This window comes from Camelus dromedarius, chromosome 23 (genome assembly GCF_036321535.1).
Source record: "Camelus dromedarius isolate mCamDro1 chromosome 23, mCamDro1.pat, whole genome shotgun sequence".
Taxonomy (NCBI): domain Eukaryota; kingdom Metazoa; phylum Chordata; class Mammalia; order Artiodactyla; family Camelidae; genus Camelus; species Camelus dromedarius.
Window position 1 is genome coordinate 4,669,014 of NC_087458.1, and position 17,749 is coordinate 4,686,762.

The following is a 17,749-nucleotide window of genomic DNA, read 5'->3' on the forward strand; positions in this document are numbered from 1 at the left end:
TGCAAATCAGTTTCTCAATTTACAAAAAAAGTAATTTTTTTCACATGGTCTTCACAGAAAAAAGTGCAGAAAGGTAGCGAAAAGGAAGGAGGAGTCCGAATTAGGGCAAGGGCCTAAGAAAAGGGCCCTTTTCTTGTTTTCTTCATCTCATGACTCCATGGGAAATGACATGCACTATTTCCTCACTTGAGCAATTTCATTTCTCCGCTCCGGGCCGGGCGCCGGCCACTGACCTGCTGCGTGGCCTGGGACAGTCTCTGTACCTTGTTGGGTCTGCTTCCTTTTTTGAAGGGTAGTAGTGGAGGGCGCGACTTCTTTACCAGCAAAATGGGGGAATGGAGCTAGGTGTGATATTTATTAGTATTCCTTTTTTTTTAAGTTCTTCTGTTTCTTTTAGGTTTTTTTGGGGGGGGGTGATTAGGTTTATTTATTTGTTCTTAGAGGAGGGACTGGGGATTGAACCCAGGACCTTGTGCATGTCAAGCATGCGCTCTACCGCTTGAGCTATACCCTCCCCCACAACTAGTACTAAGCATTATGTTAGGTGTGGCCCACATATTCTCATTTGATCCCCACCATGTCCTTATGCAGGAGGTACTATTAGTCACTTCATGGTCCTTTCCTGGACTTTCTATCAACACTTGCTAAGCTCCTTCTCTTGTGCCTCTTACTCTCACACACTCGGAGGACACGACAAGGCACATGTGACAAATTCCTTCTTTTCAAGAAACTTATGTTCAGATTGGAAAGGTCAAGTGAAACTAGATGTTAAATCGTTATGATCTAAACCGAGCAGCACTGATCGCAGATGCAACAGGAGCCACATTTACGATCGATTGTCATGTGACAGATTACTGCAAATTTAGCAGCTTAAAACAACCCACATTTATTATCTCACACCATTCGTGGTCCAAGAATCCGGCTTCAGCTTTGCTGCGTCCTCTGCAGGGTCTCACAAGCCTGCAATCAAGGCACTGGCTGGGCTACGTTACTTAGCGGAGCCCAAGATCGCCTCCAAGCTCATGAGGTTGTTGGCAGGTTTTCTTGAGGACTGAGGGCCCCATTTTCTCTTGTCCACTAGGGGCGAGTCTCAGGCCCTAGAGGCTCCTGCAGCTCCCGGCCATGGGCCTTCTCCACTTGCAGTTCACAACATGGCAGCTTTCGTCTTCAGGGCCAGCAGGGGACCCTCACTCCAGTCAGCCAAGGAGTGTTACATAATGTACCTGCAACCCTGGGAGTGACACATCTTCACTTATTCTATTGCCTGGAAGTGAATTACAGGTTCCACCCACACTCAAGGGGAGGGGATTACACAAGCGTGTGAGTCACCAAGGGGAGATGGGGTCACTGGGAGCTGTATTTGCTGCAGGGATTTAGACAACAGAGAGGTCGGGGTGAACTGGAATCCTCAGGGGAGGCTTTATGGAGGGACTTAGGCTCGAGCTTGAAGGATGAGCATTTAGACCAGCAAAGAGGGAAGGAGAAGAGGCAGGACATCTAGGACCAAAGGACTACATGAGCAGTGGTGCAGGGTGGGGCTCTCCTGTACAGAAAACCAATGGAAGCCTGCTGACTCTGTACATCACAAAGGCAAGAAGGAACTGTGTTCTCCTTTAACCAAAAGGAAGCTGGATAGTGGAGAGACTTTCTGACTTTGGTGTCAGAAAATCTGGGTTCAAGATTCAGTTCTGCTATTAACTAGCAGTGTGCCTGGGGCCTGCCTAGTTTCTCATGAATGCTTCTGTTTACCTGGTTATTGTGAAGACTAGACAAACCCTTGGATGGCAAGTGCTCTGCAAACTTTCCAGGTCCTATTTCCAAAGGCAGCTTCTTCAACTTTGAAGGTCCCACTCTCTCTGGGTCCCCCAGCTCTCTGACTCTTCTTTCTCAGTCTCTCCCCTTTTCCTCTTGAAGTCTCCTAAATGGGGGGAAGAGGACATTCTCTGCATTCTGGCCCAAGTCGTTCTCTCATTTCACTACAGCTCTGCTTTGGGGCTCTCCACCACCAGCCAGGTCTGATGGCTCCCAAATCTGTGCTCTGGCCCAGACCCTTTTCCCTGATGCCGAACTCATGCATCTGACCAGTTACTGATCAATTCCTCTTGGATCTTCTGCAAGCCCCTCAAATCCAGCAGACCCCATACTGAATTCATTATCATCCCCCTGAAACCTTTTCTTCTTCCTTTTCATGCCTAGTCTTAACAAATCACACTGCCAAGTCAGGAATCTTGCATCAATCGTTCCTCCCCCATGCTCACACTGAGAGCCAAGGGGTTACTGAGTTTTTTCTCCAGTGAATCCTCCTCCATCACCACTGCCCTAGTTGGAGTCTCATCAATTTTCACCTGAATCACTGCAATCACTTCTTAACTGATCTTTCTGTCTCATTTTGTCTCCACACTTCCAACAGAATGAACTTTCTGAAGCACAACTTTGATAATACTGCTGCTCTGCTTAAAAGTGTCCAGAGGCCCCCAAATACTTTGGCATGAAATCCAAACTCCTGAGCACGATACTCAGTATATGAAGCCCTCCTGGATCTGATTCCTGCCCTCCTCCCGTCCCTCGGTGCCCCTTCCTCCCTGTCCCCTCTGCTCCAGGTTGCTGTTCTCTCACTCACTACGTTCTTTCAAATCCCTGGTGCCCTCACACCACTGTCCTCTGCCTGGGCTCCCTCATGGATGGATGATCCCTCAGCTCAGCTGTTCCGTTTTAAAGGCCTCTCCTATGTGCACTCTTAGCAGCTTGTTCAGGCCTCTGCACGGCTCTCATTACTTAGGAGGGCCAAGGCCTGTAGTGTAATTGCTTTTTTGTTTGCTGTCTCTCTGGCTAGATTGTGAGTTCTTGAGAGCAGGAACGGTGTCTCATTTTATTTTCTTATTTGGATGCTCCGATCACCTTTTCTTCCAATCCAATCCTTTCTAAGTATTTTCTGTATTTACTTTTTGAATAGGCAACACATTCATCTGTCTAAAAATTCAGAAGTTACAAAAAGGTAAAAGGTATAGTGAAAAGTCTATCCTGTCCTCACCCCACCGTTGTCCAGTCCCCCTCCTCAGAGGCAATCAGTGTTATCAGTTTCTTGCGAATAATTCTAGAGATGTAAACATATCTGTGGTTCCCTTTTATACAAAAGCGGCATCGTGTTCTGCAGACCGTGCTGCATCTTATTTTTGTTTAATTACGTACGGTGTCCATGAGATCATTCCACTTCAGTAAAGAGCTTCCTTATTCTTTATTTACAGTTATTCAGTTTTTCCTTGTGGCTATATCGTAATTTAACCAATGAACATTAAGTTATTCCCAATCTGTTGCAAATGCTAACTTCTGTTACAACGACTAACTTCACAAAAATGTCATTTCACACACGTGCGAGTGCGACAGGAGAATGAACTCCTAGAAGGGGCATTAACAGATCAAGGAGTACGTGCATTTGTGAGTCTGACCACGTCACACTGCCCTTGGTGGACCTTGTAGATACCATCTTATTTATCTTTGGATCCCTAGCCGCTATTACAGCACGTAGAACAGAGTAGGCATTCAGGACATTTTTGTTAAATAAACAAACAAAAAACCCAATTCTTTTAGTGGAAGCTCCCTTTTTCCTTTCTGTGATGCCTGGCTTTGTTGGATAAGTTCCTTTCCACCCAACGCTCAGTTCAAACCAAACTATTCAGGTTCAATCCAAATGCCATGATTAGTCTGGAGCAAAATTCTTATTCCAGCTTGTATTAAGTTTCATATTTGTTTAACTAATCAAGACCCCTCTTCATTAGCTTTCTTATAAAATCAGGTTATATTAATTTAATGTTCTAATATAATAATGTTGAATTCTCATCGCACGTTTTGTAAAACATCTTAATTATTCTACTGGGTTCCCCGCCTCCCTCACTGAGCAATTCCTGGAAACTTTTACACAGTCCATAAATTCTTTTAGGGGTTGCTTGTTGCTTTTACAAGTCATCAGGCCTCTGCAAATTAACTTTCACTGTTTTTTAACTATGTGTCCTTGTTGTTTTTTCTAGATTCATAGCTTATTAGCTGTGTGAGCTCTCTATGCTGGTTTATTCATCTATAAAGTAAAGGCCATTGAAGGGTTGTGAGGGTTAAGCAAGATTTTAAAGTGCTTAGAATAGTGTTTGGCACATAGTAATTTTGAGAGAGACAGTCCTTCATGGGTCTTTCATGCTTCTACCCATCTTCCTGGGTATGAAAAGAACGCAAGGCCCTGACTGCTCTTTACCAGGGTCATTTCTCAGGGTTATGTTTACAGTGAGCGACCTTCAGGGATGAAGTAATCTCTCTCTCCAGGACAAAGAATGGGATTGCTTACTGCTTCCTATAAAGTGATGGGTTCCCCAAGCTCAGTGTTCCTTAGCTGTCATGTAAGTCCACCAAGTGCACAGCATTCATCTGAGCCCTTCTGGTCATCTCCGTGGGACTTTAGTGGGTGAGAGAAATTGATACTAAAGTGTTGAAGCTCAAGTTGCTTCCCATGCTGTGAGTAATAGTCCTTTGTCTCTGGCCCAGGAGTCTTGCGTCTTTTATCAGCATCCACGGAACAGTAACAGACTAATTTATTAGCCTGTCAATAGGATAAAATCAAATACTAAGCTTGAGCATAAGTGTTTAAGAAAGCTATTTTTCATTATTTTTGCTCTTGCTCTTCTTACTTGCCTTTGTCAGGCAATCTGTACAGTATCTTTTAAGTTTGTGTTCAGGTAGGTAGCCAAAAAACATCAATTGCTGCCATTTGCAAAGAACTCTACTGGGCTGTTGGGGAAAACAAAATGAATTTCAAATAAAGATAACTGCAAAATCATTGCTCATACTGTATGTTACCACTTATATGTGGAATCTAAGAAATAAACTAGTGAATATAACAAAAAAGAAACAGACTCACAGATACAGAAAACAAACTAGTGGTTACTAGTAGGGAGAGGGAAGTGGGGAGGGGCAAGAGAGCAGTAGGGGATTAAGAGGTACAAACTACTATGTATAAATAAATAAGTTACAGGGATTTATGGTACAGCACATGGAATATAGCCAAATATTTTATAATAACTATAAATGGAGTGTAATCTTTAAAAATTGTGAATCACGGCTTATATACCTGAAACTTACATAATATTGTAAATCAACTTATATTTCAATAAAAAACATATATATGGATATTTAAAAACTACCCCCCCCAAAAAAACCCCCAAGTCATTGCTTAATTTATATTATTACTTTGCCACTCTAATATCCAGGTCTAAATCACTGAGAACATTGTTTCCTCTCCATATGATTTTTGCATAGTTGGGGCAGTTTTTATGTAGTTGCAATATATGAACAGAAAGTTGTGCAAAAATAATTGGGCCTTAGTTCCTGTTACCTAATAGCTGGATGACTTTGGTTCAGTTTCCTAATATATGAAATAGAGAAACGAATTCATGATCCAGTTGTCTCACAAGAATGTTGGGCCACGGAATAAAGTAATGTATGGAGACACGAAAAGTGCCGAGCAAACAAGATGTTATAATTTAAGACCTTATTGAATCACAAACGTAAATTTGTCTTAATATTACTGCTTTCAGAGGCTACGAAATGAAAGGAGAAAAATAAAACTTGCCGCACATCAACAGCTGAATCTGTCAGCTGCACTCAGGGCTAGGTTAGCAGCTCACCTTCCAACAGGAAAACTCCTAATTAGAGCAGAAAAGACGAACTACAACTCCCATCAGGCTTTGCGCCCGAACCGCGTTATATAACCTCACCTCCGGCCCGGGCCCAGCCCTCTCCCCGCCACTGTCCAGAAACTACATCTCCCAGGAGGCTCCACGGGGCCTAACCGTCCTCTTTTCCTCCCCGCCCCCTCCCTACCCTTTACCCGCGCCCGCGGCTCCTTGGCCAACTCGGGTCCCGCGGTCGGCGGAGCGGGCGCGCGCGCCGGGGGTCGCGCGGCTGCCGAGAAGGGCGTGCGCGCGCTGAGGGAGTGGAGGCGTAGGGGGGTGGGAGTACGGCTCGCTTGCTCGCAAGATGGCGGACGAGGACGGGGAAGGGATTCACCCCGCAGCCCCTCACAGGAACGGAGGTGGCGGCGGCGGTGGGGGTTCTGGGCTCCACTGCGCCGGGAACGGCGGCGGCGGAGGCGGTGGCCCGCGGGTCGTGCGAATCGTCAAGTCCGAGTCTGGCTACGGCTTCAACGTGCGGGGCCAAGTGAGCGAGGGCGGGCAACTGCGGAGCATCAACGGGGAGCTGTACGCCCCGCTGCAGCATGTGAGCGCCGTGCTGCCCGGGGGGGCGGCCGACCGGGCCGGGGTGCGCAAGGGGGACCGCATTCTGGAGGTGTGAGTATCGGGGCTGCCCGCCGCCCCACCCCACCCCATCCCCTCCGCCTGTCCGTGCATTTCCCCTCTCCCCCTGTCACCCTCAGGCCGAGCCGGCCCTCCCGACCCCCGCCCCTCCCTGGGGGTTGACCCTTTTACCTCCCCACGCCCTGGGTTTCTGGGACTCCCACCTCCCTCTCTATAATCTGCAGTGTCTGTCCCTGCGCCCCTACTGCTTTTACCCCTGCCTCCATTCCTTTGGCTTCTTTTCTGCCCCTTTGCGTCCGCCTTTGGCATGCTGCTTTCTGCTCCTCGGTGCCCCTCGCTTTCCTCATAATGAACCTCTCTCCTGACAGCATCTCCTTTTCTGACCCAGCCACTGTGTGTCATCCCCAAGTTCTCATCTTGAGCGTCATAGTTTGTTGTTCTCTACCACTCCTTTCAGCCACCGGGGACCGTCCGTTCTGCCCTCTAGACCAAGTGGGCAGGACCTTTGGTCTGCTCCTACTTTTCCTCCGAAAACGTCATCGCTCCACGATGCACTCCTGTTTGTTGGTTACCCTCTCCTTATGGTTAGATTTTTCTATCCTACCATGTGTCCCTTTCTTCCTCTCCTTCTTGTATTCATACTTCGAGAATACCTTCTTTTCTGACCCTGGCTGCTTTTTGGGGGGAGGGTGGTGGTGGTGGTGGTGATGGTGATGGTGTCTTTGACTATAGTTTCTCTTCACAGTAGTCCCCGTATTACAGCAGGATTTTGAATCTAGTGTCTCCATCTCTACATCTCTCTGAGAGCATCCCTGTTCCGGCCCCCGTCTTCACTCCTGCACGATACTCACACTTCTTTTTAGTCAGATTTATGGTAAAGCTATCCTTGGCTCCTGCTTCCCCACAGCCCCCCTTTTGGGTCTTTGATCTCCCCACTTTTTCAACACATGCCGTTTTCATTCTCTCTCCTACTCTGTCCTCTTGAGATCCCTCCCACGCCTGACTTTATCCAGTTCTTTCTCTCCTCTAGGTTGCTTTCCCTTCCTTCTCTTTTTAGGCCCCTTCTGCTGCTGCAACCCATCCTCTTTCCCTGCTGCAGTTCCTCCCCCTTCATACTCCTTCATCCTTACTTCCCTGCTGCATCCGTTAAAGCTTTGGCAGGTTGCTGCCTTGTCTTGCAGTTTCTTTGTAGACCTCCTCCACTCTTCTAACCCAGGTGTTACATTTGTGTTTTCATACTTTGTATTAAGGTTTATCTAGTGATTGCTGATTGGTAGGTGGTGCGTGCTCTCATTACCTCCATTCTCCTCAGAGGTCTTCCATCCTGTATCTCCTTACTGAATCTATCTTGTATATTCTTTTTTCACACTTTTGCCCTCATGAAGTCTTTCTCATTTTTAAATATTATTTTAACCGTAATTTCCACATCCTTCAGTCTTTCCTCTAGTAGAACAGTAGGTTTGCTCAAGGTTTCAAGGCGATAGTATTTTGAAGGGCCCATAGTGGAGTCTGCCCCTTCCTACTTCGCTGATGCCTCCTGCCCTTGTCCCTGACATTCTTACTCTGTGGTATACATTCGTTCTGTTTCCTCTGACCTTTCACCTCTAGAAAGAGAGCTCACCAGAGCAAGTGTTGGAGTTCTTACAGCTTTCCCCTGTCCTCTCTGTAAATAGATGAGTTCTTTTTCTGTTGATGTGCTACATACTCTTTTCTAGTATGCTTTGGCAGTGTATTCTTAATCTTTTGGAGGTCAGGGCATTCAGGTATAGAATGCGGTGATGGTCTTTTGCTTTGTATGTGGGCACCTAATTCTTTTCTTTCTAGACAACTCAAAACCTGTGGTTGGTGTTTTCTTCTGATAGATGCTCTTGGGATTGTCATTTTCCTTTCCCTTTGGAAGCTAACTTTGGATCCAGCTGTTTATTTTTAAATTTAAAGCTGAAATATTTATTTAAACTTATAAACTTCTAAATCATTTATTCTTTTTTGGAGCTAAAGGAACTAAACTGAAAGCTAAAGAAACTAAACTAATTCTGTAGAAGACAAAAGCTAATGTGATCAACCATTTCATATGTATATGCCAGCTAACATAGTTGGTGGCATCTTGCCTTTACTGCGGTTTTTGCATCAGAGTCCAGGTATAAACTAGGTACTGTAAAGGGGACCTCAGATGATTTCCAAGACAGGTAGAAGTTCTTGCATCAGGCCCAGGTTCCAGTCTAGGCTCATTCCTCCTTCTAGAGAGAAGACATTATTACATTTTGGCACATCCTTGTTGGTGAGTAGGGAACTTTATCTCTTTTAGTGGGCAGGGGAAAAAGAACACTCTGCTTAGAGAACCTTTCTCCGGAAGATAGTGATGATTGGACATCTGGCAATGGTTTCTCACCTTCCAGTTGTATTTTGATTTCCAGATTCTTTGAAGCTTCTCTGCTACTATAGTGAAAATAGTGATAGTTGCAACACAGAGCCAAGTGACTTAGTAAATTCTCTGGGTCCTTAACCAGGCAGGTTCTTTCTTTTACTTTCCCTTCTTCCAAAGTCTACATCTTCTCCTTAGGTTTTCAAGTAGGAGGAGGAAATCAGAGACCAAAAAGACATGATTCTTGAAGAATATCTGTGTCTGCTGCTTGTTTTGATCTTGGTTAGGTTGACGCTGACTTTCCTAAAGCATTCTTTAGGCAGTGCTTTTCTCTGTCTCTCACCCAAGTTCCTTAAATTAACCTCTCTGTTGTCCCAGGGAAGCTTTGCATGTTGATGAAGTGCCAGGCAGGGTCAGAGTAGGCATAGCTGGATTATTACTGCTGTGTAGATGTAGTTTGTATTGAGTCATAGGTGGATATCTGGACTTGATAATTGCTGTTTAAGACTTTGCTCTATTTTAGACATTTTCCTCCAATACATGAATTATTTTATTACAGATTTCATATATTACAGTAGTTTGGACAACTGAGGGAGGTTTGAAAGAACAGAGTAATTTTGAGATTTAGGAGAATACAAGCTTGGACAAAAGTAAGAGCATTATTTCTTTGCGTTTCTTTTAAAGTCTGCTTACCAAGGCCTTGTCCTCATTGAATCTTGAAACAGTTGTTAAACTAACCTCAATATGGTTTGGTTTGTCCTTTCTCCCTTCAAAACTGACTAGATTGTAACTGGTTTGGGAGTCGTGTTGCAGGACTTGGTACTGGAGTGTGAACAAGCCTTCTGGGCTCTAAATTTTACTGTAGGTGGAAAGTTTTCTTGAATAGCAATGTCAGTCTCCACCTTATAATTTTTTCCCAGTGTAACATAGTGAGTGCTTTCCCTTTGATGTGTGTATACCTGGAGGCTAATGCCTGACGGATGCTTTCAACAAACAGAAGCAAAATAAATATGTCTTTGCACTAATTATATAGTATGTGAAATAACATTTGACTTCAGGTTAATTTTCTTAAGGTTTAAGTAGTTCCAAAGGCTCTTGATTAATTTCTTGAGAGATGCCCTGAGGAGGGCTTAGGTGTGCAGTGGGTATGAGTTTGGTACTGTCTATATTTCTGAGGGCTAGTTTGCTCTGTCTCTGGTATTTGGGTAATGTGGTCTTTAATAAGCTCAGACTCTTGGTTGGCTTGCAAGCAATATAGTGATGGTATTTATGCTAGGCAGACAGTATATGCCTTATTTCTTGATAGGTGCAAGATAATGTACCTTCCCTTTGTTCAAGTTAAGTCATAAGAAAAATTACAGATGTGTGTGTCAATATATATATTTGTTGAGAGTTGATTTCAAAAACAAAAATCTCATGGGCACTCTTTTTTGTGGGGGGCTTCATTTTATGTAAAAATTTGAAGATCGTTGAATAAAAAGAGATTGGTGCTACAAGCAGTATTTTTACAAGTTAAAAAGTACCTTCTCAAGAGTTGCTTTCTCAACTGAAGCTGAATTGTAGTTGGTTTGGCTCTTCCAGGTAGACTTTGGAAATGGTGTTTGAAATCATGGTTATTGATCAAAGGAAGTTTTGATGGCAGTGATTCTCAAGCTTTAGTGAGCCTAGGATCACTGCTATGCTTGTCAAAATTATGGATTTGCGGGCTCACCCTTTAAGAGTTATGATTCAGTAGGTCTTGCATGGGGCCTAGAAGTTTATTTTTTTACTCCCTTACCAGGTATAGGTAACGCAGCCCCCGTACCCTCCCCAAACCTGAAGTGAAATTACGGGCCCTGAACTCTCAGTTCCTTTTATTGTCATGGTTATATAGAAAGTCACTAGCTAAGACTACACTAACAGAGTAATTTGTTAGGCTCTTGAAATGCCAGCCTTCAGGAAAATCACTTCAGTGGATAGTGGACTATTATATCAGATCATCTATACTTTATTTATTGAATCTTGCTTGAGCTGTTGTAATAAAGATGGGGTTGAGAGGTGGAACAAGTTAATAGTAATAATCATTTTACCACTTTGCAGTTTTTGTAGTATTAAAGTTTGCACAGTGTTTTGACATTTGATTTTTCACCATAACCTTGTGAGATGGGGAAACTGTAAGCTTCTTGATTGCAGGGACTACATCTGTGTTGTTTCCCTGGTCAGATACCTAGTGGCACATAGAAGGTATTCTTCCATAAATGCTTGCTGATTGAATGTTTAAGTATTACCTCTGTTTCATAAGAGAGGAAACTGGGTGTTGCAGTAACGAATGTTAACCAGAATTAATCCAGGTCTTTGGATTCTAAATCCAGTGTGTGTTTTGTTTCTTTATTTTCTCAGCTGGTCTTGACTGCTAATGGCCAACTATTCTTGACTGAGTAGTCACGTAAAATTCTTAAAATTCAGTCACATCTCTGTGAACTTGGATAGCAGCTGAACTTTGGTTCTGTTATTTTGGAATACAATTATGTTATATCTTTACTTACCCTGTCTCTTTTGCAGTGTTAAATTGGGTGGTAGACAGGAGACCATAACAGTCATTCTTTGTCCTTATATGTTGCTATCTTTACTCTGTTGGTTATCAGTGAAGAGAGCATGACAGTCACAATTGCAACCCCAAGAAATACTTTTAATTTCATAGGTAGTTGGGGTAGCAAAATAATAAAATAAAATTGAAAACAGCATTACCTTCGCCTTGGAAATCACTTGTGCAACATTGCTGTGAACAGGAACAAATCTTTTATTAGTCATATGAAGATTTGTCTGGGTCATTTAAGTTACTATGAAGAACAATTCTCTTTTCAGCCACCACTTTTCAGTTTGTTTCAGGTGAGGGTTTGTTACCATGCTCTCAAGGAAAATTATTGTGTAAGATAAGTCCCATTGGGAATACTTATGATCTGGTAGCTAGCAGAGAGACTCAGTTGACAAGCAAACATTTACGATTTATGATCACTGCACAGTGCTTTGGGAGCATGATCTGTGGTGAGTTTATTAGATGCTGGCATTACTGACAAAAAGGCTACTGTGGTGGTTTAGGTTAGAGTCAGCTGAGATCATTCTGTTCTTTAACTCTGCTACATAGATAATTTCTGTACTTCACTTGGGCAGTCCAGTGAGAACCCATGTTTGAGTGGTACAATTCCAGACCTGCATTTGTTTTGTTTTCTGAATGCTGATGGTGGCCCACTGCATTAATTTCATGACTCATTAAGTTGTAATCCACTGTTTGAAAAACAGTGATTTAGGGCATCGCTTTTCTGATACTGGCTCACTGATACCACCTCATACTCAGTTTGGTACCACAGTTAAGCACAACCTATGTGTAAAGTGCTTACTTGAGGCTCACGTGAGGTGCAGAGTCCCTGCACCCCTGCACTAGAAAAGCTCACACTGCAGTGGAGGAGGAACACGTAAACAATTTACTATGTTTAAAGCGAAATGAAATAATGGAGATAAATGAAAGACACAGTGGGAGTTTAGAGGTAAGAGTGAATATGCTTGAGAAGATTGGTGGGTAGATAGGTCATAGAAGGCTTTTAAACTGCGGTCAAAGGACAAGTATAATTTCAGTAGGCAGAGAAGGGGGCAGGATTTTATAGGCTGAGGAAACTGTGACCAAAGGGAGGAAGATGTGAAAAGTTCTTAGGATAACAAGGAATCTAAAGCTATTTGTTTGTAGACAATTGTGCTTGAAGTTAAATCAAACAGGGTTTTGATGCAGTGCTAAAAAGTTTGAATTTTATTCTGTTTTTGAGGTCAGAACAGAGTTGTATGTGCATTGATACCAAGTACTCCTGTGAATTTAGGTTTATTTAATTATTTACCTGAAGAGGTTGAATAACATTTCCAAGGCCAAAGAGGAAAATCACTGTTAGAATTAGAAGAATGTCAGAGCATCCACTCTCTTGGGCTGTCTTGTACTATATAAAGAAGGGAACTAAAGACAACTGAGCTCTAATGCCCAGAGCTGGGAACAGCTGCTGATGAGCTGGTTGCCTTTCACGTGTCTGTGTCCCACCTCACAGAGCAGTTCAGCCTCCCAGACACCCGCTTCTCTTTCTCTTATGTTTCACGTGACTGTGCTTACCGTTGTGTTTACATTTGGCAAGTTTGGTCCTTTGTGCTGCGGGCCCACTGTGCCCTGCCCTGCCTATTATGTTCTGTTCCAGCTGTACTTTCCTGCAAATCCATTCCTCTGATTTGAAGATGCCTCCTTTAATTTAAATCTTTAGTTTCAGCAAACAGCATGTTACTGAAGAGTTGAGGGAGACTGAAGACAGACAGGGAACTTAATATAGTACTTAGATTTATACCTGCAGTAAATCTGAAGGTATTCAAAATGAAAATTTGTACAAAGATCCTTTAAATTAGTTTAAGAATTGGTGGTGACCACAAAGTGAAATTTTGGGGGTTGGGGTGGGGGGAGGTAATTAGGTTTTTAAAAATTTATTTATTTTTCAATGGTGGTACTGGGAATTGAACCCAGCTCTACCAGTGAGCTACACCCTCCCCTGCACGGCAAAGTGAATTTTTGCTTTCTGTCAGTAATGTGAGGGGTACTTCAGAATTAAATTTTTTGATATGGTATTAGTCAAATGCTAGGTAGTACAGTACGTGTGTAGTCTCTTTTGTTTATTATTTATTGCTCCCTGCTAACTAACAACGTTCTCATACAACTGATGAAGTACACCTACCTGCAAGGGATTCAGGTTGCGCAGTGAGGTGCTCTATTTGAGTACTCTCATGTGTACTTCCTTCAGTGAACTTCCGTTGTTAGGAAAACATCTTTTAAAAAAATGATTTGTTTTTGCGTAAGCTATCTGAAACTGTGAGTGAGCTCTCAGAGCAAGACTAGAATGGCAGGCCTAGGTATTCTGTGGGCTTGAAACACACATAATTAGTTTACTTCTCTTTGGAAAAGTACAGAGCGGTCTTAGAGAGTCAGCTGCTCGCGTGGATTTTCTCCCAGCTGCATTCAAGAGGCTGATTACTCCTAGAACTATTCAGTGAGATTAACCAGGAAGTTGTCTCTCTCCCCTCTACCCACCAAGTGCCAGAGTACTTTTATATCTGTGTGTCTATCTAGCTCTACTTATTTAGTAAGTTTTGAAAATTGGGAGATTGAGAAACTTAATATTTGGAGATCTTGGAAAATGTGATGACCTCTGTGAAAGTTTTAGCAACTCCTTGCCCTCTTGTTGGTCAGTCTGATCATCTATAAAGTTTGTAATTTGTAAAGTGTATAGTGGGTCTGCTGAATGGACCATGCTGGTTACTTAACTCTTTTCACCTAATATTAGGATCACTTTGATTCTGGTAGGGTTAAAAAACTGTGTTTTAAATTGTTTTCTCAAGATATGTAACTTATATTTCTGTTTTCTTAGAAATGACAGTGAGTTTTGTTCTATCTGATGTTTTGAATCCAAGGAAATGTGACATTAAAGTTTCCTTTATGAATTATGTGCTGATAGATTATTTTAGATTTCCCTGTCCTACCCAGTTATCCTTTATGTTGCTGATTTGAAAAAGGTCTTACTGTTAACTTCTTACTCAGTGTGTTGAAATAGACTACAATTTACAGAAGCTGTGGTCTGTGTTCCTCAGCTTCCGAAAGAAATTGCCCAAATTTAATTTGGATTGAAGGATGGTATTTGATTGCTAAAAAGCCATATCACTTCATATCTCTCTTGTTATTAATCTCTAAGGCTGTCTACCATAGATGAAGGTATTTTGAGCTATTTTTCAGTAGTAGTAATAGATGTACACTTCTACTCACACTCAAATATATTACCTCTTTAAACTAATTGAATATTTAGGAAATGGGTGTTGGGATAGAGGGTGCAGGCTGTCACCCCAGAACAAACTTACTAGATCACACAAGGAATCATGCTTTCAATCACATTATTATAGTAATTTAGAAATAGCATTGAAACAGAACTTAAAAAAATTAAGATTCCTTCGTAGGCAATTTACCTGACTTTCAAACTAAGGTTGTTGATAAAGCAAGTAGATTTTATTCTTTAATTAACTTTCACTGCATAATACCAAATTAAAAACATGTGGGTGTTGTGTTTAATTTGGCCGTATAGGCAATGGTTCAAACTGTAGCAGATCTCAAAGTCTGAATTGATGTTGGGAAGTGATTTAGAACTGATTATATTTGTTTTGCTGGTGAATAATTGGGGGGCCCTCAAAAATAGTATGCGTAGGAGGCGAATGAGTTAGTCAGGTTAGGGAAACCATTATGGCTATCAGCAACTTTCCTATCTTTAGCTGACATTCAGTAGCCCACAGTGTGAAGAACCAGCCCAGTGTTTACATCCGGCTTTACATTTAAATTGAACTGTAGGATTGTTATATGCTGATGAAGTTTTTGAAGACAAAAACTGAGAAGTAAGCAAACAAAAAATCCCATCCAAACTAAATAAATTGATGTGTATTTGTATAGTGTCAGTATCAGAGCTTTCTTTAAGAGTGTGCTGGTGATACTTCAGCCTCTGCTGTGTGGGAAACCCATTGTGCTTAAAGTTCTCCTTCTGAGTGCGGTGCATTTAGTTTTTATGAGATAAAACAGTGTAATTACAATGGATTATTCTCAGAATTAACATAAAATAAAGGCTGCTTTTTAAATGTCAGCATATTTTCTGTCTTATTCCTTCTTACCTCATTTTGCTATTCTTGGAATCAATTTTTTTTAATTAATAAAAACAATTTATGTTTATTTTCTGTATATTTCAGTAAGAGAAAGCATAGCCTCACTTTGAAATTGCTTACATAATTGAATGCCATATTTTACTCTTAAGCTTTTTTTTTACATTTTTTTATAGAGTTATAGTCACTTTACAATGTTGTGTCAATTAAGCATTATTTTTACTGCTTCCTACAGTAGAAAACAAAATGATCACTAATACTAAAGTTTGAAAAAATGTAGAGGTTACATAATATTTTTAGTACTTCCCTCTAAAAAGTGAAACCAGTGTAAAAGTAAAAATAAGAGGAAATTATGGAGCCACATGAAGAAAAACCATTATTGTGTTTGTGTGCTAGCCTAATAATTTTTCTTCATTCATTCAGGGGAAAGTTTTAGTGAATGCTTACTACGTGACACACATGGTATTTAGACACTGGGGATAGGAAGCTGAATGACATGCAGTCCTCGCCCTAATGAATTTTAGGTTTGGTGGGGGATCCAGCAGCCTAAGGTCATTTGTTAAGCCCAGTTGACCTGAAGCCTCATTCCTCCTCCCCTAACCTCTTCCTCCCTGCCTCCCCACAGTGGGATGAACAAATTTAGAGCAGTTCCTCCAAGTCCCCATGAGTTCTGCCTTTAGTTGTCTAAACTAGTACATGCAAGTGCCCAGGGACTGTGTGCATATTAACAGGAGTCTCCCAGATGCAAAATGTACTAAAACTAGGAGGACTGTACAGTTTATCACTCAAACAGACATTTTTGAAAGTGAAAGGGGCCTGTTAATTATGCTGGGATAAAAGGTGTAAACTAGTGTCCTGGCAACCTAGAACACAGATCTATAGCCTTAATAGTTTTAATGTAGGAGGCTGTTTTAAAATTCTGAGACTGAAATTTTATATTCATTTAGGAGAGAAATGAACAAATTTGTTTTTATCCTTGGTTTTAAGTGGTTGCATTGGCCTTATAGGTTATTATCAGATAACAAATGAACTTTTCTTCTGAATAGCTTGATTTTAATTTAATTTTTATTTTTTAAATATCTTAAAGCCTTAAGCTTTATTATACTTTTTTCTTGAATGACAAATAAGATTCATTTATTAAGACATAAACCTACCTGCGTAGATTATATTTGTATACTATTACCTTGAAACTAGAAGGTTTGAGGAATCTATTACTCTTTCCCAAGTGATAAACCCTTGTTACTTGTGGCTGGAGATACTGAGTTTGAAGGACAAATGACCCTTATTTGTGCTTTTCCTGCCTCAGGCAGCGTTGTTTGTGAGTAGAACACCTAGCCAAGGGTGAAAAGTCCTGCTGGTGGTAAGCAGCTTATTTGACAAGCTGTTTACTCTTCCCCTCTTTGGGAAGGCAGGATGCTGATTGACATACCTCCCCATTTCTCAGCCCTGCCAGGGCCATACTTTATTGTTACTAACCCTCTTGTTTTGCCTGGTGTTAAATTTTTGGATGTAGGTACTTCAGAATATTGGTATAAATATTAAATGCTACTTTTGATACTTGAAAAAGTCAACAAAGGATTTGTCAAGTAGGGCTGTCCATAGAATGCGTAGCCTCCACTGTTACAGACATCCCCCACTACAGGGTGCATTTGTTACAATTGATGAGTCAACATTGACGTAACATTGTCCTTCAGAGTCCATAGTTCTAGAGTTTGCTCTTGGTGTTGTGCATTCTAAGGGTTTGGACAAATTTGTAATGACATGTATGTGCCATTACAGTATACAGAGTAGTTTCACTGCCCTAAAAATCCTCTGTGCTCTGTTTATTCATTCCTCCCATCAAGCCTTCTCCGCTACTGATCTTTTTACTGTCTCCATAGTTCTGCTGCTTCCTGACTGTCGTATCGCTGGAATTTTACAGTGTGTAGCCTTTTCTAGACTATCTTCTTTCACTTGGTAATACACATTTAAGTTTCCTTCATGTCTTCTCATGGCTTGATAGCTCATTTCTTTCTAGTGCTGAATAATATTCCTTTGTCTGGATCTACCAGTTTATTTATCCATTTCTCTACTGAAGGACATCTTGGTTGCTTCCAAGTTTTGGCATTTATGAATAAAGCTGCTTATAAACATCTGCGCAGGTTTTTGTGTGGACATTAAGTTTTTCACTCCTTTGTGTAAACACCAGGGAGCACAATTGCTGAATCCAGGTGGTAAGATACGTTAGTTTTATAGAAACCACCAAACTGCCTTCCAAAGTGGCTGTACTGTTTTGCATTCCCACCAGCAATGCATGACAGTGCCTGTTAATCCATACCCTTGCCAGCATTTGGTATTGTCAGTGTTTTGGATTTTGGTCATTCTAGTAGGTATGTAGTGGTATAAAATTCGTTTT

At 41.7% G+C, this 17,749-nt stretch overlaps 1 protein-coding gene and 1 non-coding gene across 3 annotated transcripts in view; one reads left to right on the plus strand and one right to left on the minus strand.

The window, feature by feature from the left end:
* Positions 1-441: 441 nt before the first annotated feature.
* Positions 442-515, minus strand: TRNAV-GAC (transfer RNA valine (anticodon GAC)). The gene has a single exon. It is a non-coding gene; the product is annotated as a tRNA-Val (tRNA).
* A 5,347-nt stretch (positions 516-5,862) lies between these two features.
* The window catches only part of SNX27 (sorting nexin 27), a 68,286-nt gene continuing 56,399 nt past the window's right edge, over positions 5,863-17,749 (plus strand). The window contains exon 1 of one of the 2 annotated variants that reach the window (XM_064477759.1): positions 5,863-6,332. In XM_064477759.1, the coding sequence (XP_064333829.1) occupies positions 6,022-6,332 (311 nt within the window). In that variant the 5' untranslated portion in view covers positions 5,863-6,021. The remainder of the gene's footprint in view (positions 6,333-17,749) is intronic. The other variant, XM_031436414.2, reaches the window with a different exon arrangement.